Here is a 22775-nt window from a genome sequence, read left to right as displayed (position 1 = left end):
GTTCAAGAGTGGAATTAAAATACAAGGTGAAAGGATATCAATGATACCATTTGCTGATGACATTGCTATCCTGTGTGAAAGTGAAGAAGAATTAAATGATCTGCTGAACGGAATGAACAGTCTAATGAGTGCACAGTATGGTTTGAGAATAAATCGGAGAAAGACGAAGGTAATGAGAAGTAGTAGAAATGAGAACAGCGAGAAACTTAACATCAGGATTGATGGTCACGAAGTCAATGAAGTTAAGGAATTCTGCTACCTAGGCAGTAAAATAACTAATGACGGACGGAGCAAGGAGGACATAAAAAGCAGACTCGCTATGGCAAAAAAAGGCATTACTGGCCAAGAGAAGTCTACTAATATCAAATAACAGCCTTAATTTGAGGAAGAAATTTTTGAGAATGTACGTCTGGAGTACAGCATTGTATGGAAGTGGAAGATGGGCTGTGGGGAAACCGGAACAGAAGAGAATCGAAGCATTTGAGATGTGGTACTATAGACGAATCTTGAAAATTAGGTGGACTGATAAGGTAAGGAATGAGGAGGTTCTACTCAGAATCGGAGAGGAAAGGAATATGTGGAAAACACTGATAAGGAGAAGGGACAGGAGGATAGGACATCTGCTAAGACATGAGGGAATGACTTCCATGGTATTAGAGGGAGCTGTAGAGGGCAAAAACTGTAGAGGAAGACAGAGATTGGAGTACGTCAAGCAAATAATTGAGGATGTAGGTTGCAAGTGCTACTCTGAGATGAAGAGGTTAGAACAGGAAAGGAATTCGTGGCGGGCCGCATCAAACCAGTCAGTAGACTGATGAACAAAAAAAAAGTGTATGTTCTTATAACATACGTGGTGTGATCAACACTGAATTTTAAAAAGAAGAATTTTAGAAATATTAGAAACAATTATTATACACTGGAAACAAGAATTTAACTCATTAACAAACTTGCACCACGAAAGATTGTGCAATACTGTTCATCAGAACATTGAATACTTTAGAATTAATACTCGTTTTTCAAACAGCACTTAGGGCCGCAGGTTTATTGGACTGACTTAAGGGAGCATTTCTGAAACATTACTAAATGTCAGTCAGGCAACATGCACGTCAAAACTAGATGCCATGTTAGAGTTTCTTCATTTCCGTTCTCACCAAAACAGCAAAGCGACCGTGATGTAAATCAGTTTAGAGACACGCTCACCCGACATAGTTCATTGGCAGGGGCCTATCGGTGGTAGCAGACTCTCATACGTGCAGTTGCCGTGTCTTCGCAGTCGCTGTTTCCTTTCCCTGACAGTTGCTGCCCACACGGCCACCTGTTCGCGCCTCTGCTGACGGGGCGCTGCTGACCACGCTCCAACACCAGTTCAGGCTGCGTGCCCGTGACAGAGAACCTCCTGCCTCGGCTGCTAAAGGGCGGACTGCCGGGACGGTCGTCACCCTGCTGCTCCTCTCGACCAATTGACCTCTGCTCTCTCGCTCCCTCCTGCCCAGCGTTTTTGCGGAATATGGGCAGCGAGACCCAGACTCTCTCGGAAGAAGCGGCATCGGACGATGACAGACTTATCTTCAAGCGATCATGTCCTATCTTGGCCTCAAACGCTCTTCGGTTTCCCGTCACAACTAGAGATCTTGGAGCGCTCTAAGTGCGTCGTCTAGCAAGGAACGCACTCGGGAATAAGATCTGTGGAGGCTGACGTGACGTATCGATCCTCGTTGCATGAAACACCTATCTTCAAAACAATAACATTTCAAGTATGTTCTGCTCTACGTTACTTAGATGAACGTGGTTGTCGTTCTGTATTTCTGGGACCCAAGGGTTTACTTGTAGTAAGTACATGATCAAGACCTTGTACAGTTCAAGTGGCTTGAGAAACAGTATGACGGCCACCGCCTCTGTGGTAAACGCTGACGTTTCTAAGGAAGAAAATATGACCATTGTACTTGCAGATCATAACACAGGAAGGCACTTCTAAGATGTTTTCTTCAGATTGAGCCAGGTGGCGCAGTGATAAGTCATTGCTCTATCATCAGGGAGATACTGGTTCAAATCGCTGTCCAGTCTTCAAGATTTAGGCTTCCCATGGTATCATTCAACTGCTTAATATAAAATTTTCCATCCTCACTTCATGTTCCTGATGAGCTATTTTCGACTCGTTAGTGAATATTTTATTTGCTTGTGGCCACTGTATTTACTTGATGATAATATATTGTTGATAGTTGTAGTATTTGAATGAGAATTCTGGCTCAAAGAGCACATTGAGTCAAAATTACAGGATGTAAACCAGGATTCTGGTTTTGTCATATCCCCCAACCAAAAATTTATCTATACAGAAAAAACGAAATTTCCCTTTTCCTAAACAAATATTTTGCTAGATGTAGATATAAAGAAATAGATTGTTTTCATTTAACTCAAACATATTCAAAACTACAAAAACAACACAGATGAAGCATTTAACTAAAAAAACAAATAACTATGGATGATTTAGGTGCAGAATTTGATTCTCTTGATTTACAAAACTAAGCTATAATTTTATTCGACTCAAATGCAGCATATAATGAAAATAATCCAATTAAAATTTAGCCAAGCTATGGAATAAACGTAATTATTTGATAAAACCAATTGTTGAAGAACATTTTCCTAGTTTTTCAGAATCAAATCATGGTGATTCGCTTGGTAAAGTTGGTGAAGGATTAATAAAAAAATATTCATAAACACCAGCTTAATATGTTTGGATGGATGATACATGTTAATTAATTGACAGATTAGCAGTAATGTATGAAGAAGAATTAACTGGAAATAAAAGTTATAATGAAAATGTACAAATGACTCAAATGTTGACAAATAAATCTAGTGTTTTTATTAGTAATGAGCCTAAAGCAATTCATTATTTAATCACATTTTTGAATAATTTACATCCCACATTTTGGAAAAGTGAAAAATATGGAAAAGGACAAGTGAAAACTTTAATTAATAAGTTACCATTTGAAATGCTTCCTACAAGCTATCGGTTCTGTGGTCAGGGGTCGAAGGTAGAAGAAAGGTTAGTTAGAGGAGATCAAGGAATTTATCCATTAGATGAAGCTTATGAATGAAATGATAGGCATAATGGAGATAATAAAGATTTAGAAAACATGCATGATACTGGAAGAGAACTTAAGTTATTTCCAAAAGAAAGTGTGCATGCTTCTGATACTTCATTAGGAGAAAAAAATGCACAATGGCAATTAGAGGAATAATGTATGGAAAGGGAAAATTTGGTATGGGCTTGGACATGGAAGAAAATAGATTGGGACTGTAAAAAAAATTCTTTATTAATTTTTGATCTACATAACTAAATAACTTTAGCATTGATTACACTAAACTTACAAACAGTTAAATAAAACCAAAAACCGTTAAAGTTAAATCAAATAATGAATAATTAAATAGTATTGCACCATTTTTAACAAACACACAAAAAATAATAGTAGAGAAAACACTAACAGAAATTTTCTTCTCTCATTAGGTGTTCATGTTGTGTAAAAGATTATTGAATATGTAACAAAAAAGAATGAAGGTAAAGGAGAAACAAAAGGAAAGGGGATTTCTTTCACTATTTTCAGCAGCTTTACTATATTTAACTGTCATTGGTTCACTAGCTGATGGATCTGAAGCAATTGCTAAGTAAGAAAAAAGCGTTTTAAGACTTAGAAGAACAAAAAAGACTTAATTCAGCAATGGAAAATAAAGGCACTGGATCTACAAAAAAGTTTCAACAACACTATCGAAAAATTTAATAATCATTTATCTGATTTCGTCACAGAAGAATAAGTTGAACAATTAAAAACTAAGAAACTTGGAGGCATTTTTAAGGTTAACAAATTACCTAATGAACCAAAAAAATTTGGACTGTTAAAAAACAAATGTATATATTTCTAACAATGCTTATACTCATTGGAGCTGCTATTATAAATAAAAAAAATTTAGTTTGTTTTTTATTCACATGGAGAAACGTATACCTAAACAACTAGTACACTGCTTGGGAAAAAATAATCTCTATTACAATATCGAGAGAACACAAAACTTTGACGAACTAATATGTGGACATTTCTGTTTACATGTATTAAAACTATTATGTATGAATTATAATATTAATTGTATTTTAAATTAAATAACCATTTTTGGAAATAAATCATATGCTAAACTTAGTAACCATTTAGGAAAAATTAAAAGATTTTTCAATCATTAGAACCTACTGAATGAGAGTGGTCTGAAGATTTTTAATCAAAAGTCAAAGATTTTCAACCATCAGTAGACTGAGAAATAGTTAATATCATTATACAGTTTTTCAAAGAATGAAATGTCTTTCTTAAAGTAACTAGAGGTTATATTGGTTTTAAAGGTATTGCGATATATAAGATCCAATAGATATAAAAAATGTAGTGTACAAACAATATTTATAGAACGAGTTATAGAATCGTATTAAAAAACCCGAATACAGCAAGATCCTCACAGATTTAAAACAAAGAAATGGCGTTTATTATGTTATCATCTAACATCACAACAAAGAAATATATAATATAAAAACAAGTCTCCATCACACATGAGATAAAGCTGATTTACTAGAAAGAGAAGTTAAAGTATAGGTTTCTAAAACCAATCATTTAAACAAAGAGGGTAGTAAGGATCTGGACACACTGAAGACTTTAGATTCAAACAATTAAATGTAAATTCACTATTTTTTATTCTATATATATGAATAATGAGAATCTCAACTACAGTTTGAAGTGCAAAAAGGTCAGTGAAACATATGATCTTCAAAGGTTAACAACTAATAATGGAAGACAGAGGACTGAAGATCTTTGTGCACTATGTAGGAGTAAAAAGAGTAAATTCCTTAAAAAATTGCAGGTGATGAACTAAGTAGTTGTGAAAAAAATTACATAAACCAAAGAGAAAAAATTTTAAAAGAAAATATGTTCATTCTTTTGGAATAGATGATTTATGGCAAATTGATTTAGTCAAAATGGATATAGGTAATGTGAAAGAAATTAAAAAAAGGGATACTGATATTTGTTAACTTTTACAGATGTTTTTTCTAAATTCGCTTGGGCCATTAAAAGTAAAATAGGTAAGAAGTTGAGAAAACCAAAACTTTGCAAATTGATAATGGTAAAAAATTTGATAATAAAAAACTTCAAGAAGTAATGAAAAAATTTAATGTAAGTCATTTTTCAATTTAGTGTATTAAAAGCATCTGTTATTGAACGATTTTATAGATCATTATAACAAATAATGTGGCTATAACTTGCCCTTCGACGAAAATTATAAATTGATTGACCTAGTTTCTAAATTAGTTGATAAATTTAAGAACACAAAACATTCAACACAAAAATGAGGCTGAATGAAGTATACAAAGAAGAAGAAAAACTCTTATTGAAAACTGTTGATGTAAAACACTGTTTGATACTAATGCCAGATATAAAATTATGAATAAGCAAATTAAAAGGGATTTTTGAAAGAGAATAAACTGCCACCTGGTTAACTCAAATTTTTGAAATTAATGATATATTCATTCTATTTTAGTCACAAATAGATTCAAAGGTTTAAATGGTGAAGACATGAAAACAACTTTTTATGAGGAAGCACTATTGAAATGTAAATTTTCCTCATGTTTATATTAATGAAACAGTTTTAAATAAGGAAGCTAAAACATTTATGTTGAATAGTTCAGTTTTGATTATTCATACAACACTTGGACATATAAAACTAATGAAATTTTTTTAAATGTTAATAAACAATTTCATATACTATGAAGTACCAAAGAAACTGGTATTGGCATGTGTATTCAAATACAGGGTTATGTAATCAGGAAGTTCAACAATATTGTCATTACTATTAATTGTGTAAGTTATTATCCTTGTTTTAAAACCAGAAGATCTTGTATAAATTAGTTTAAGTGATTTAAAAGAAATTGTCATCATATATAAATTTGCAACTTACTACATTTTTCTGTTAATTTTTTGTATAATTGCTTGATATTTATCTACCCTGATCTTTTGAAAACAATTCTCATTATCATTATTATTTATATTATTCTCATATATAGTGAATTTTCATTTATTAACATTTGAACATTTTTTTAAATTTTTCATTTCACAGATTTTACGAAGATCAATAAAAGATTTTCTACTCATAATGTTATTATTATTATTAATTTTTATCGTATCTTTCAATGAAAGCAACTAATTGTTTTTTTCATTCGGTTTTTTTGTTATTGCTGATTTTATGAAGGTATTTTAAATTTTTCTTATTCAGTTAATTATCGTTATTACTGTTATTCATATTGTCAATTAATTGTGCAGTAATATTGATTAATTTTTCTTTGTTAAGTTAGGAATAAGTCTTTTAATTTTTTGTTTTACAGATTTAATAAAGTTCTTTTACATTTTAAATCATAGTTCTCTCTTTTTAATTTCTTTCTTCATTTCTTTCTTATTAAAATGATCAATAAATTCCAACAGATTTTGTCTAGTTACATTTGAATAACCTTTTTCTAGATTATTATAACTTGAGCCATATATCCTTTAGTACAATTTTATAATTTTTGAAATAGCTCAGCTTTGGAGTACATTCATGTTTTGCTTTTTTTTGCATAGAAAAAATTTAAATTTTCAAAATTAAAACCTTTGCATTTGAAAAGTAACTTCGAGTTTGTAAATTTAAATTTCATTCTAGGATGTAGATTTGACAAGGCTTTAAAGATCTTATTTACAAAGAGACAAATTCATTTTATTATTATTAAAATAGTTTGTAACTTCGTTTAGTGGGTACAGACCAAAGAGATTTGGGGACTCTTATTTGTAAAAAATAAATTTTGTTATAGCTATAAATTTGAAATGGGAATTTCGCTTTGTGGGGATAGGAAGAAAAGGGTTTTTGGCTCTTATTTATGAAGAACAAAGTTTATTGGATTTTAAAATTTTAAATGAGAATTTCGTTTTGTGGCTGCAGACAGATCGAATTTGGTGGCTCTTTTCTATAAAGAATAAAATTTATTCGCTTTTTAAATTTTCCTTTCATAGGTATAGATAAATTTTTGGTTGGGGGATGTGGCTAAACTAGAATCTCGGTTTATATCCTGAAACTTTGAATCAATGTGCTCTTTGAGCCAGAAGTCTCATTTATATATTACTGGTAGTGATAATTACAAGTTTGGAGAACTGAAAAATACTGTGTGATGGATGTATCTGAGGAAAACATATTTTGATGTGCTGGTTTGTTGCTTGGATTGGTTAGTAAAGGATTGTACCTGTCACCGAGCCATTACTGCTCATATGATTCTTTGAGTGTCTGTTGCTATAGTGAATGTCAGTCAATGTTTGAATGAGTCTTGTCAAAGGGTATCTTCCTGGTTGGAAGACTTGTCCACCCCTACATTCAGTTTGTTGCCCTTGGCACAATGACATCTACCAGTAGTACAGTGAAACGTGTTAACAGTTTGCAGTGTAATTAAGTGGTTAATAGATCACCATAATGAGTTTACCATACTCCTATGAGCACCAGACTCTCTGGACTTAAACCCAGCTGAGAATCTATTGGATCACCTCGACTGAACTGTTTGTGCCTTGGATCCTAAACAAAGAAACAGCTATACATGGCAGTGGAGTTGGCACAGATCCACATCCCTTCCAGAACCTCGTTGATACTTTACCAGCACGTCTCACAATGCAACAGATGCTTACTCAGGCTTTTGACAGGGGGTCACATTAATGTACAGAAGCCATTGGCATCAAACAAAAATTTCCATTTTCAAGATAGCGAAAATTATCAAGGTGTTTGCAAATATCACGTCATCGATGGCAGAAGATCTCCTTCAGTTTCAGGGTACAAGATAGTGCACGACAGACTACTCTCACTCAAGCGGCCATGTGCTATATAACAAGTTTTAAAAATATACAGAATTTTCAGAATGAAAGGCTTTAATTCATCAGGATATTTCATATCAGCGCTTACTCCGCTTCAGAGTGAAAAAAAAGAATCATTATTGAATGATCTCCCAGGCTGTGGCTAAGCAACGTTACCGAAATAACCTTTATTCCAGGAATGCTAGTAACGCAGGCAGGTAACGCATTAACTGAAGTTAACAGAAGCAACCAGCATCTAGACTGCTGGACAACGTTAACTATTGTAATATAGAGGTAAATATAAGATTATATACGTTAGAGTCCAAAGAAATATTTCAAAAGGCACAGCACCTCTTAACGCGACTAATACATTCCAACGGGAACATGATATGCTGCCATACAGCATAGCAAATAGAAAGAACGATTTTACGAACCGAAAACTTACCGACAAACACGAGCGAAATGATTGAACTCATGCGTAAGGCTTGCAGAAGGCGCGGGAAAGGACTCAACAAAGACAAAATATACAGCGACCTTGTGAGGGCGAAGGCATAAGTGTACCTCGACGTCTCGAAATCCAGAGTGCATAGCTACATTTACTAGGATTCTACGATTTAGAGTTATGAGGGGTACTTTGATGAATGCGAAGCTTACAAAGATAGTGAATGAGGTACACACGAACGTCGTGTGCCTTCGGTGGTAATATTAAATTATAAGTGAAATTTTGAAGATAGTACACGCTGCATTTGAAGTTACGTAACGTGGTCGTAGAATCACGCTCTGTGAGGGCAAAAGACTCGAAGTGCCGCTGAAGCACTTGACCTCCGATGGCGGACACGAACAGTAGCAGATGGGTACTGGCTGTCCTGAAGCGAGGACTCAATGTCATTCTGACGGACCTCCTCTTGACAGCCTGCGTAATAATTATATATATTCATTTTTATCTTCCTTTTTTATCTTCTTAATACATAAATTGTTCATTTTCAGTATGTCCGTTTCCTAATTAGTTTTATGTTTATAAGTATGTAAATCTGTAAGATTGTTAAATTTTGTTAAAATAAAAAGAAATTAAATACACGTCATATCCTGTCCATGAACGATTTAATATTCTGAGAACACGATTTGCCTTAGCTGGAAGGTAAAAGCTAAGGTACTGGTGGGAATATGAGTCCTTATTCACGACAAGAATTTCGCCTTCTGTCAACATCCACAAAAATGAAATTATAATTTGCATCCATTACTGCCATCAGGGCTAAAGAATAGTAGACTTTATAATTGAAAAACATTGAATCACTGTCTTATGGTTTGATAAACCTGATATGAATGTGCCGTAATTTCGAACTGACGCGCTATGTTGATTCAGTCATGTTCCTCCAGATTGGGCATGCATGTGTTATTGTATGACAAAATCTTCACGCAAACCTGACGTAAATTTCCATTAACTGTTATTATGCCCAGTCTGAAATTGCAATGGAGCTCTGTGAAAATATTTCCTGTTGCAAGGTAACTGAAATAAGAAAAATAATATTGCTTAGGTTCTATTCCACTTCTCTTCTCGGGGAAGATGGTAATGAAGAGCTAACTGTAAGAAATGTCACAGGAATTGACGAAAATGAGAGGGCTTCTGGAGCCAAAAAGAAGCGGAAATACATGTTTTATGAGCAACGACGAAAATAACAGATAGACGAGAAAGTTTGTAAGAGGTCCATGACTGAGGAATTTATTGCTAGCGCACTCGAGCAGATGTAACTTCGATGGATAGCTCACGCGCTACCTGCGATATGTGACCTACAATAGAATCGCAGACCGTAGAGCAGGGTCAGCAGTAGCAGTAGTAGTAGTAGCTCGCAGTCGGGTGGTAGGGTAGGACGGTTGTAGAGACCGATGGTGGTGCCTCAACGATGTAGTATAAGGCAAAAGCAAAAATTATTGTTCCTTATTGCCGCGCGCATATGTTAATCGCTACAACTGATTTTTGTGCTATTGTCATATCAAAGTCAAATGAAAATGTCTTCAAAAATCTTTCAATAATAATCTTTCTTATAAAGATAACTTTTGAAAGTCATTCATCTGAATTTGAGGTTTTTACTAATTTCCCTTATCTGTAGTCATGCCGATTATCAGTTGCCTTTCATAAATAACAAAATCTAGTGGTCAGCATTGCACTAGGCTGTACCAGAAAAATTTCTTCTAGGAGCAGACATATGCACGTATCCGGCGAAATCAGTGAGGTAAGAATTTTCAGTTTATTCAGAATTATTTTTCAGGGCCATGATGCAGTGCTGCTGACGTCCAGATTTACCAGTTTAAATTCACAGTCAGTTAATTATTGAAAGGTTACATTAAAAGATTTCTTTTGAAAGATTATATATTAGTCACTTTTGTATTGGGAGGTTACGGAATTTATCTGCTGGGAGCTTACAATTTCTTAAAAAAAAAAAAAAAAAAACGCTGGATAATGTTAGGAAAGTAATTTCCCCACATTTCCTGGAATCATACGTTGCATGAATGCAAACTTCTGATGGTTCATCATCATACACACATCAAGGTCCACTCAACAATGTTATTGTTCATTGTACAGTCCTGCCGGGCACTCTCAAATCTCAGCTGGTAGGGGAAGGAAAAGTGGTCTCTCTAAGTGAAACTAAGTTTTCATTAAGCCATGGCTATTAACAGAAGATTATGGCATCTACATACTGTAAGATATCACACAAAATTTTTTCTAGCTAAGGTAAAAGAGAATTTTATACGATATGTAAACTTTTCTGTGAATGCTTATATCGCGGACACTTTTCCCTACCTAATGGGGTTAAGTGGCCAGTCCTTTACCACCCCTGCCAAACAGACCATTTAGTTTAGAAAAATTTTTATTTCACCATTGATTATTATTAGGAGAACAATAATATACATGATAAAGAACCGCATTGGAATACATTATTGGTTCGATAAGGTCAACGAATGAGAAATATTAATTATTCCTAATGATATAACTAGAAATCAACGACTATTTATGAATTACCATTTTCAAACTAATTTATTCACAATTTTTACACTCAGAAGCAATATTAAGTCATGTACAAAACTCGCATGCAAAATTGTCATCGTTCTCATCACATCCAGAGAACAGTTCGAGAGCCCAACGTTTACAGTTCCCACATCTTATCCATCCTTCATTTTCTTTAGATCTAGAAAACGCTTCCTTGCAGTAAAAGCAACATGTGTCACTGCCCTCATCAGCGGAGTTTTCTTCTTCCATTACTTCTTGAAAAGCAACGGCCTTGCCGCAGTGGATACACCTGTTACCGTCAGATCACCGAAGTTAAGCGCTATCGGGCGTGGCCGGCACTTGGATGGGTGTTCCATCAGGGCCGCCATGAGCTGTCGCCATTTTCCGGGGTGCACTCAGCCTCGGGATGCCAACTGAGGAGCTACTCGACCGAATAGTAGTGGCTCCGGTCACAGAGAACCATCATAACGACCGGGAGAGCGGTGTGCTGCTCACCTGGGGATGAGACGGCGGTCGGATGGTCCCGATGGGCCACTTGTGGCCTGAAGACGGAGTGCTTTATTACTTCTTGAAAAAGATTCTTTTCAGCAAAAACTCTGTTAGAGTTTGATCCTACTTTTAGCTTCTTACCTTCATTTTGCGTTGCCTTATGTTGCGGAATGCTGGCCTTTTCCGTTTGTTTTTTTTCTAACTTCCTTTTTTTCATCAAAAGCTCTATTTCTTTCTTTATTTTAGCTTCAGCCAACACATTTTTTAAGCACTTGAAATGTTTAGGATAAATTTTCGGTTTTTTACTCCCAGTTTGTCGCTGTTTCACGCTTTGTTTCTTAGGCGAAGGTTTAACATCCTTTGGGATTATGTGGAACCCGCCTGTTGGATACTCACATGGACATTCTTCAGTGTTTGGACGCTGAGGGGAACCTTTTCATGTAGAAGGCTTATCACTTATAATCCTACACTTGAAGACAGCTCATAATCTGGTTCTGGAAATAAACCAGTAGGCTCACTTGAAGAAAAAACAACACTTTGGCGTCTAGAGGAACCATTACTTGCAGAAGACTCAGTAACTTTGCAAAGAGAAGAACCTATATTTGAAAAAGCCACAATATTATTGTTCCTGTACAAAGGAATATCAGTAACCTCAGCCGCATTATTGTCTTCACAGGTAAACACGTTAGAGTATACAGGAAATATTCTGTACTTTCTGAAGCCATCGTCGTTGGAACGGCTGCACGAAGAAACTTTTCACCAAAGAGTGCCCTTGTTGGAACTGTGTAATAGTTCTTCGATTATTGCGAAGAACTTTTTCACAAGCTTGTGTGTAGAAGATTTTAACAGGAGACATGAATGCTTTAGCCAAAGGCTCGTACCTGTGGTTACAGTGTGGGAGGAAGCACACAACAGTTGTATGATTTCCTCAGGACTTATATGTGAATCCTATGTTCTTAGTACACATGGAGTGACCATCTAAGATTAGTAGAAATAAATCTCGAGCAGTTGGTTTTGAATGCTTTAAAAATATTGAAACTAATCCCCCCCCCCCCCCCCACACAAAAAATTACCCTGGAAGATTACAAATGGGGGGAATGATATTTCCTCCTGCACAGATGCTCACTACAAAAGTTGACAATAGACCTCTACCAGCTGAAGCTGTGTCTCCAACTTGTCTTCCTCTGTTCTTGGACTGAACTGTCAGAACACCGGTTTCATCTACGTTATGAATACAAAGAGCGGGATGAAATCTTTTATCTTGCAATGTTTTATGGGTATAACAAAACATACCTAATTTCACCTTGTTAAACGCTTGTGCTCTAGTCACAGAGTTAGATTCTGGCTTCCTAAGAATAACATTAAGATGCCGTTCTCTAAAGCACGCCACCCAGTCTTTGCCTGCTATTTCAGACTCTTTGTTGATACGATGTGGGGTTTGTTACGGTCTGCCAACCGGAATGATAATCGCCTCAGGTCATTTCCATTTCAAAAATGTAACAAAGGATTTCTTGCGCTTGTGCTTCACTGAACACTGTCCATAAGCTGCTCATAGCCTTTAAGCTGCCAACTGAATCTCTGTTTTTATCTAGAACTCTTCGTTTTATGGTGTTATGTATGGAATATTGAATTTGTTTGGCGCTGCTTGAAAAGGCATGTTATCATTCTTTACTACTTCAGTTGCCTTTTACATCGCAGCAGGGTCACATGTTCGTTGCTCTGTTTTGTGGATGTATTTTCTTCCCAAAACTTTTGTAAGCCCTTGAAAAAGATCAGAATAGTGGATATTACTTCTCTGTATAAAAGGATTTGTAATCTTTTAATTTCAGTTGCTGTACTGTGCATAAAGTATGGAATTAGCTAGTCGTCATTGGGAAAAACAGACCGAAAATGAATTGCCAGGAATAGTGACCAACCGTTGGGAAAAGTATCCAAAAAAAGTGTCCCGTGATATCATAAAAGTCTTTTACTCTACACAAAAGTGAAGCAACTGAAGTAATATTAGTGACTTACCTCATATTAAAAGATCAGGAAAGATAAACGTGTGCACAGAAAGATAAGGAGCAAGCTTCCTTTGTCAGTGTCATTGAAAACTCTAATGGTGTCGATTACAGATACTCTGGCGACTTCTCGGTAGGTAGCAGCGCTGCTGAAGGCATCATATAAACAGTGGCCACTTTTCCCAACCTGAACACTGTACCCTTCTTTCTCCTACAACTGCTGCACCTAAAACACCTAATTGGAACTATATACGAGCCCTTATTCGACATAATTTGATCTTCAGAGACTCGATTTTTGATAGGAAGTCCAAATTGAACAGTGATTTTTCATCTCAATATGTATAAAATAACTTTGGTTGTTGACTTTTCATTTCGTTTAGAAAGAGATTTTTTAAAATTGTGGTGCTTTTTTCTGTACAGGAATAAATATTTCCTAATAAGTAAATTTCAATTGTGTACTTACCTCATAACCCCTGCGAGCACTTCAGGAGCAGAAATGCTGTTCCACATCTTGATTTCTTTATGATGCAAATGAATTCGTAAAATTGACAGTAATTTATTTCTGATATCCTGGAAAAATTAACAAGCTTTGTATTGTCCTTTCCGTAGCCTTTCATATAATGTTACTGAAGGCACAAAATTTAAATCAATCTTGCAAGTGAGGATGTACGCAACACTTTCTACGTCGGCGCTGGTTGTTTTTGTGAAAGCTATAGAGTTCAACGAGGCTGCTAAGAACAGTATTACCAATATTACTGCTCTTCTGAACAGAACTGGACTGTAGTATTTTCGGCGCGCCTGCCATCCCGGTGGGCGTGGCCGGCCGTTGTTCTACCGGCCTGCAGAAACGCCGGTCCGGCTAAATAGTTGTTGTGGACAAGGGCCCTAAAGTTGTGAGGACGGATCGTGAGTCGTGCTTGGGTAGCTCAGTTGGTAAAGGACTTACTGAGGGATGCAAAGGCCCTGGTTGGTCCGGCACAGTTTCAACCTGCCAGGAAGTTTTATATCAGCACACACTCCGCTGCAGAGTGGAAAAATTTCTTTCTGGAAACATCCCCAGGCTGTGGCTTAGCCACTTCTCCGCAATATCCTTTCTTCCAGGAGTGCTAGTATCGCAAGTTCTATGGGAGAACTTCAGTCATGTCTAGAAGGTGTGAGATGATTTACTGGCAGATGTAAAGCTGTGAGGTCTTGACTCGTCTTGGGTTTGCTCAGTTGGGACACGTCGTCGCAAAGCAGAAAGGATTTTATCTGTCAGAGAGTTCCACACAGAACTTTATTCATCATATAACTCCGTAACTTAAAAATTAGCAGTATCCAGAGTATATACTGAGACATACACTTTCCACTGCGTTTTATGAAGAAAGACAGTCGGGTTTACTTTACACAGTAAGAATATGTTTGATTATGAGCATGACTAATTGTATGTACCTTTAACTCTAATGCTGATACTTAGTTGATTCATCAGTAAGCAGTACGAGCACGCAGACAGACTGATGTACCACGGAAGACACCTGCTCCACGTTGCAGCTCCTTGTTACAAATTCCGGTTGCAGTCAGTGCTGGTGTGTGGATGGTTACCTTCTTCACCAGGGCGCTTACAAACTACATCATCTTAATTAAACACAAGCACAATTAGGACTGCAACAACCATGGAAACTGGAAAGAAACAAGAAGTAAATTATTAACTGACATTTTTTACGGTTTCTATGTATAATGCGGTTAGCTTCTACGCCATCGTATTTAATAACACCATGTCATCTGCAAACATTTCGTTCCATTTAGAAGTACTTATCTACTTGCATAATGCATAAAGACTGGCGTATTTTCCTCAAAACCGATGGTATGTTTTGTATTAGTCTGAAGTATCAGTACCAAACTAAACTATCAGTTACAGTTTTCTTCCTGTTTTTCACAATAATTTTGTTCTTTGACTAAACCATGGTTTTTCGGTAGACTTCCGTCGAACTTAAATTTCTTACTGTGAAAAACAGTTATAATGTAATGTGACTACTTAAATGTCTTGTATTTTTCATTCACCTCATCTCTTCAGTTCAGATATGTGACTAGTAGCCAAAAATACTCAGAATCATCTTATTAACTACTTCTTTGCGTCCTGATCAGTCTTAATAATGAACATAAGTAACTACATGTCATGGTCTGAGAGGCCACCAAATCTTGGTTCAGTGACTTAAATTTGTTTTCAATTAGATCTCTAAACAATTGTCTGCTCCACTAGCTACCCTAGTTGGAAAGTTTACACTTGAAATTAAAATGAATTATATTAGTGGCCAAAATAAAATCTTATTTGAAAAGTTTAAAAAATATGGTAAGTTTATGACAACCACTATTTCTTTATTTTTTTACTGTTGTGGGTAAATATAGATTTAAAATGGTTTGTGAACAGATTAAAATTTTCTGAAACTGCTACGCATAAAAGTTCTGACATTTTACCTCCACACAAGTTCTTTCAGACGTTTCTCTGAGGAATACTGATTAATATTAATGTTCTTAAATGTGTGATAACTTCTGCTGAATGTTGCAGGACCGTCTTTCTCCATCTTTGCTGTACAGAAGTGAGATGCCAAATAAATGCGGTAACACTTAAAATACGCTGCCGAATAAATGCAACACCACAAGGACTGTGTACAGTGTTAGTGATTTGTTTATCACGGTGATTGACTATCATATGACACTCTGGAGGCCTATTTGTGCACCATTTTGTCTCTGAAGGCTGTAACTATGCTGGGTTTGGAAGTGAACTGTGGTTGCGACATTAATTATGGGGTACAATCATGCCCCACCGACATGTACGCACTCCTGTAGAAAAGCTTTACCCATTTGAATGGGGTCCCACTGTGAGCCTGTGGGAAGCTGGATGGACGAATCGACGTACTGCTGCATATGTTGGGCACAGTGTATCGGAGGTGTGTCGCTGCTTTCAGCAGTGGTCTGTGGAACATTCTCTCACCTGCACACCGGGTTCTGGACGTCGGCATAGTACTGACACACGTAAAGACCGACGCACTGTGCGAGCAGCGGTGGCCGATAAAAAATCACCTAAAGGCCAAATCCGTGCACATGTTGCACCTGATATTTCATTAGGTATCATTGGAAACCGCTTACTTCAAGCAATGTTTAGATAATTTTTGCCTCTGCCCAGGCTAACACCGACACTACAGCACGGCGCCTACTCTGGCGTTCGGAGAGAGTTGATTGTAGAATAGAACGGCATTCTTTTGTCTTCAGCATTGAGAGTTGGTTGGGTCTGTATGCGAGTAACGACCCTACCAGTGTATGGAGCAAACCTGGTGAGCTGACCATTCCAGAGTGCAATCGTCCATAATACACAGGTCCCACCCCAGACTTCACTGTAGCGGGCCATCAGTTACAACGCACAGTCACATTTGGCATTTCTGCATGGTGAAACAAGTAGTGCCCCGTACGATGCAGGAGCTGTTATGCCCGAGTTACTTCCATGTCTTGGACAGGAATGTGATGTACTTTTCCAGCAGGATAATGCACGTCCACAGTAATATATTGATTATTTCTTTGCTACTGTAGTGTTAACTTGAAGCTGTGAGAAAGGAGGACAAGCGTTCCAGGGCGCAGAAGCAGAGACGATGTTGAGGGCAGACGAAACTAGGAGAGACATTGTTACGTGAAGTGAACCGTAAGGGGAGAGCCTTGCGAAAATGCATACGCCCCCAGAAGCTGTCCCAGGGCGTTAGTTACTCTTCAAGGAATTAACATGTACCTTCATATGTCCTCTGCACGCTGTCGTACGTTGCCACCTTAGAACTTTGTAACCAACAGGCACGTATTAGCATATAAAGCCAGCTTGATACCAGCCGTGAGAACAGCAACATCAGTAGGCTCACAAGGCTTAGAAAGAGAGCGGAAACACTAAAAACTGTTGACCTAGCAGTCCCAACTCCGGGGAGCCCGAGGGGCGGGGCTAAATGAATTATAACAATAATGTTGCAAGCCGTATTTGGCAGAGCAGTTACGTTTAGCTTTCAGCTGAACAATGTTGACACCAAATTCGGACTTAGTGCAACTGCATTAACATCCCCGCCTCAGGAGCAGTAGACGGGACCCAACTAAACCGTGATTGGCAGACTGTAAGAGATCTACGGGATTGGCTGGGTGGATTTAAGTGGGAAAAAGAGTGCCCCAAGCGACTCTTTAAAACCCCTAGATTCCGCATTTTTGCTTAGTTCTCAGTCAGACGATCTGGACGCCGAATCCGCGTCCGTCTACTCTAGTCTCGGTCCAGCTCCGCATATGTCTGCTCTCTCTGTCTCTGTCTGTCTGTCTGTCTGTCTCTCTCTCTCTCTCTCTCTTTCTCTCTTGGGGTGCCTCAGTGAACAGTGTCACATTCAGTATGTTTTGTTTTGCAACTAAGTTGTTGCCTTAAGATGCTTCTAGTGTTTTCTACTGTGGTTAGCATCCACTCCTCGGACTTTTGCACTGGAGTCTGTTGTAACAGTTTTATTCATGCTTTTTCTAACTCTAGAACTAGCCTTCACTGTATTAGTTAGTCCCGTCTGGAATAAACAACTACTTCAAAACCCTGTTTGTCCAAGAGTGTCCACAACGAGTTCCCTACCGAGTCTCACCACATGCCTAGTACCACTGTTAGCTCAGATAGAAGAAAACAATCAAATGCCTTCATTCTGAACTGTCCTTCTGTCTTCTGCTCTGTACCAGGGGGGGGGGGGCAGAGTGAGCACTAACCCCTTTTTCCCTCTCCCACCTAAGTCAGGACATGACACCACATACGGCTACTGTGGTGCAAAATGCACTTCGTAGTTTACAACAACCGCCCTGGAGAGCAAGGTCACCACACCTTCGCCAATTTAGCACATATGGGGCATGATGAAGAGGAAAACTTACTCGTTTTTCAGAGTCTACAAAAACCATTGTCAAATTGCAACAAAAGGCGCAAGACGCTTGGGCTAGCAGGATGCCGTTCGGTAGGTTTTTTGGTTGTTTACAAGAGGGAATACACTACTTTGTTGTTGCCTGACAGGGAGAGGTAGGAGAGGAGGGGCTACATTGCGTACTGAAGAGACTATTTGGAAACGTTTTACTGAGAGATGTGTGCTTCCTTTGATCTGAATTCCTCAGTGATGAAGTTCGGACGCGTCAGTAAGGACACCACGCATTCATATAAATATTTTCATCTGTCCAGGGGATTGGCACATAGAGCCCATGACGTTTATTTTGAGGGAGACAAAATGCCTCGGCATCATGTTACATACATTTTCGTTTTAAGGAGCACCTGACACGAACATCTAGTAAGCTGAAAAGCAGAAACAACATCCTCCAGAAACTGCATTGAACTACTTGCAGACCGTCATCAGATGCTCTTCGAGTGTCAGCACACGGTTTGGTACGCCCAACAGCTGGCTTAATGGTCCATACGTGAAAGAGATAGACGTACGACTTAACGAAGGCACACGTATCGTTAGTTTCTATGTGATGTACTCCCGCATACACCCCTACCTTGAGCCACATCCCACTCCTGATATCAAACAGGAAAGCTCACTGCCATGTGAATACCACAAGGTTGCCGATAATCTCGTCCCTCCAGTACTGAACGCTGTGTTATCTGCAGAGCGAAAAAGATTAAGATCTAGACATCCCATTGTTATCATGGCCAGGACTCTTAGAGAAACTGTGTTCAGTACCAACGATGAATGAAAACGCTGCTGGCAGAAAAACTGTCCTCCTCAAAGGCTGAAACTGCTGTAAATCTCGGGAAAACATCTGGATTTGACCAGCTTCGGGCAGTTTGTTCGACCATGAACCACGTCCGCGCTGGCCACGGAAGATGAGGTGAACACTTTCCACAAGTGGAGTAAATTTCATTACCATCTTGTGACTGTGCTGTAGAACGACTGTCAGTTGCTCCTATTCTATCAACATGTCCTGAGCGTGCCTATAAGGGCCCTTCCGATGATTTCCTGTCGACACGACTGGTGTGATAAATTACATAAAAGACCTTGATAGTAGTCTGTAGCTGTTTCCATGTGTGTTAAGTTATGTTGGAAAACTGTGTTCAAATGTTGGCATTTAAGAGTTTGGTTAACTTGTTTAAGAACAGCTATTCTTGTCACTCAAAAACTTACAATGTATGCCATACGATAATTAGTAAATAAATGTTACTAAATGCATCCATGTGATCTTCAGTATTCGTCTGTTGCATCACAGTTCTAAAGCATCTGTTCTCTTCTTGCATGTACTGATTATCGGCCACGTTTCGCTTCTGTACAAGGCTACACTCAAGACAATTCCTTTCAGGAAAGTTCTCCTAACTCGTAAATGTATATTCAGTGTTAATAAAACTCTCATTTTAAGAAATGCTTTTTGGATGCTATTGCCAACCCTAATTTTATATCCTCTTTACTACGCCCATCATCAGTTACGTTGCTGCCTAAACAACAAAACTCACCTACGAGTTTTAGTGTCTCATTTTTTAGCCTCAGCATACCTGTTTTCATTCGACTAAGCACCATTTCCCTTGTTTTACTTGCGTACATCTGATAAACACCAACCACTGGGTTCTCTATGACGAAACTACAATGTCATCAGAAAATCTCATAGTTTTCATTTCTTCTCATTCTACTTTATTCCTTTTTCAAATTTCTGCCTGGTTACTTTTAATGCTAGCTTTACGTACATGTTACGTACCGTGGAGCGCGTAGGCTACAACAATGTCTCACTCGCTTCTCAACGGCTCCCTCCTTTCCTCGCCCTTCAACTCTTATAACTACAATCTGGTTTATAAATAATACCTCTGTCCCTTTATTTTATCCCTGCTTCATTAAGAATTTCAAAGAGCCTATTCAAAATCAACCTTGACCAAATGTTTTTCTAAATCTCAAAATGGTATAAATACGAGTTTGTCTGTCCTCAGACTATCTTCTGTGATACGTCGTGAAGTCGGTATTGACTTGCATGTTCTTACGCTTATCTTATTTTCTCCCAGGTCGACATCTGCCAGTGGTTCCATTCTACACCATATAAACTTGTAAAATACTGGGAACATAAACGCACATACTTACACACTACACGCAGAGTAGCTCCAGATCGTATTAAAAGTGGAAAAGGCAGGTATAGATCGTGAGTAATTATTGCAAACATGCCATCATGTAAAAAATGTAACTCCTACAGACAAACATACAAATGCAATACCAACACACTAACACAAAATGATCGTTAACACAAGAACAGCACTAACTCTGCAGATCCTTGAAGGATGATGGAGATTCCTGCCCATTCTGAGAGCTAACAATTCTGTGATGGATGGCTTGTTTAGAACAACAGATCGCAAACAGATGATGCCAGTATTGGTAACAACGACGTCTCCATCTGCTATAGGCATTGGCTGTTATACCATTCAACTTCCTTCCTTACTATCATACCTACCATCTTATTTTCTATCCTCATTCAAGAACTTCGTTTGTAAATTTCTACCTGGACAACTTAAACTGAAAAACTAAAAAGATTCCGCAGTGCAGAAAACACTTATCTAAGAGAGGCTGCCCCACCTCCATGCTGTGGGACATGGACAACGCCGCACTGAGACGCATATGTGGACTGGCTGGGAGACCAACATAACCCATGTTATTGCTTGGACATTGCAAAAATAAATAAATAAATAAATAAATATCGGCAGTAGTGAAAAAAATTGATAGTCATTCCTCTGTAATTCACTAAAAAAGATTCGTCTGATATCACAAGACTATGTCATCTCTACGAATCTAGACACAAGCTTCGAGTGAATCATAACTTACGCAGATAACTACAAAGGTCTTGTTAAAAAAAAGAAGCAGTACATTAATAAATATATCACATACATACACATACAGTTTTGTGTTATTCTGTACAGGTAGGAGAAAAGGTTTCATTAACTTTTCATAAATGTTCAGTTTGCCCTGAACCAAATGCACGACAAATATAAACACAATAGCCAAACCCGTCCCCGACTTTCGCAAGTGTGTCTGTATTAACTGCATCTAGAACTACTCTCGCAATGTGAGTCGAATTCACGTACCGTGAGTTTTGTAATACAATAAAAAATGTTTTCTCGTTCTCTAAAGTCTTAAAGTTACAGTATTTCGGAATATGCAATCTGACCTGCACATTTCATTTCTGCTTTCCGGAGAAGCCTGGAAAGAGATGGCGTTACAAATCTTGAACTGAAACTGTAGGAAACCTCAAATTTTTCACTATCGGACAAAATCATACAAAAAAAGGAGCGCACTTATGACTTGCATCTACTTGCTCTGATTTCTCCCAGAACCAGAGGAAGTAACTTATTTTGTTTATCTGCTTCTGTCAGTGTCAAAGGTTCCAGAACTAGAGAGGGTAACACAATTTGTCTTGTTGCGTCAGTGGCATATGTTCCAGAACGACAAAGAGTAAAATTTTTTTTCTCCTTCCGTCGGCGACAAATGTAAAACAACAAAAGGAAGTAAGAGATCTTGTTTTTCTCCTTTCGCCGGTGACAATTGTACCAGAGCAAGAGGGAGTAACATATTTTATTTTTCTCCTTGCGTTAATGACAAATGTATCACAAAAAGAGGGAGTAACGTATTTCGGTTTTCTCCTTCCGTCGGTGACAAATGCAACATAACACGAGGGAGTAACATATTCCGTTTTTCTTCTTCCGTCTGTGACATATACTCAAGAACAAGAGGGAAAAAAATATTTTTTCTCTTACTGTCAATGACAAGTGTACCAGCACAATAGAGAGTAACATACGTAGTTTCTCTCGTTCTGTCGGTGACAAATGAAAATTAGTCTGCAGAACAGATATTCGTAGTAGGTTCCTGCTCAAGCGATCGCCTAATATACATCAAAATAAATATAAATAAAAAATAATAAGAGGATACTACAAGAATGAAAGTAAGCTGGTCTTGTAACCTCACGGACGGGGAAGGTGCTGGCGAATGCAGCAAAACCGTTTGAACTTTACTTCCATTCCAATGTTGACAGAGCTCATTGATAAGAAATGTTCTTACATGCGTGTGTCAGAGCAGTGGTGCTCTGACCTTTTGAAATATGAAACTTTCTGACCACTTTCTTCTTGCGTTAAAGCCGTTCCGACACGAGCCACATTTGGTAAAGAACGAGCGAGCCAGTAGGCGAGTTTTTCCATGGATAAACATACTGTAAAATTCGAGAAATACAACTTGCGGGAAGGCAAAGATTTTAGTTTCGATGGGTAAGGTTAAATTCTCCCCAAACTTCTCTCTTCATTCTTTTAGAATAACTCGCTTTTGGCAATTGCGTAAATCATTTTGAAACACCTTTTGTGTACTTATGGCCGGTGTGGCCAAGCGGTTCTAGGCGCTACAGTCTGGAACTGCGCGACCGCTA

At 37.8% G+C, this 22775-nt stretch overlaps 1 protein-coding gene across 1 annotated transcript in view; it reads right to left on the bottom strand.

The window, feature by feature from the left end:
- Positions 1–14627: 14627 nt before the first annotated feature.
- The window catches only part of LOC126339781 (inter-alpha-trypsin inhibitor heavy chain H4-like), a 196220-nt gene continuing 188072 nt past the window's right edge, over positions 14628–22775 (bottom strand). The window contains exon 13 of the mRNA XM_050001661.1: positions 14628–15041. Coding sequence (XP_049857618.1) covers positions 14998–15041 — 44 coding nt within the window. The 3' untranslated portion in view covers positions 14628–14997. The remainder of the gene's footprint in view (positions 15042–22775) is intronic.

The sequence above is a fragment of the Schistocerca gregaria genome, chromosome 1 (assembly GCF_023897955.1).
Source record: "Schistocerca gregaria isolate iqSchGreg1 chromosome 1, iqSchGreg1.2, whole genome shotgun sequence".
NCBI lineage: Eukaryota > Metazoa > Arthropoda > Insecta > Orthoptera > Acrididae > Schistocerca > Schistocerca gregaria.
Note: the sequence above shows the minus strand (reverse complement) of the source record. Positions and strands in the feature narration are given on the sequence as shown.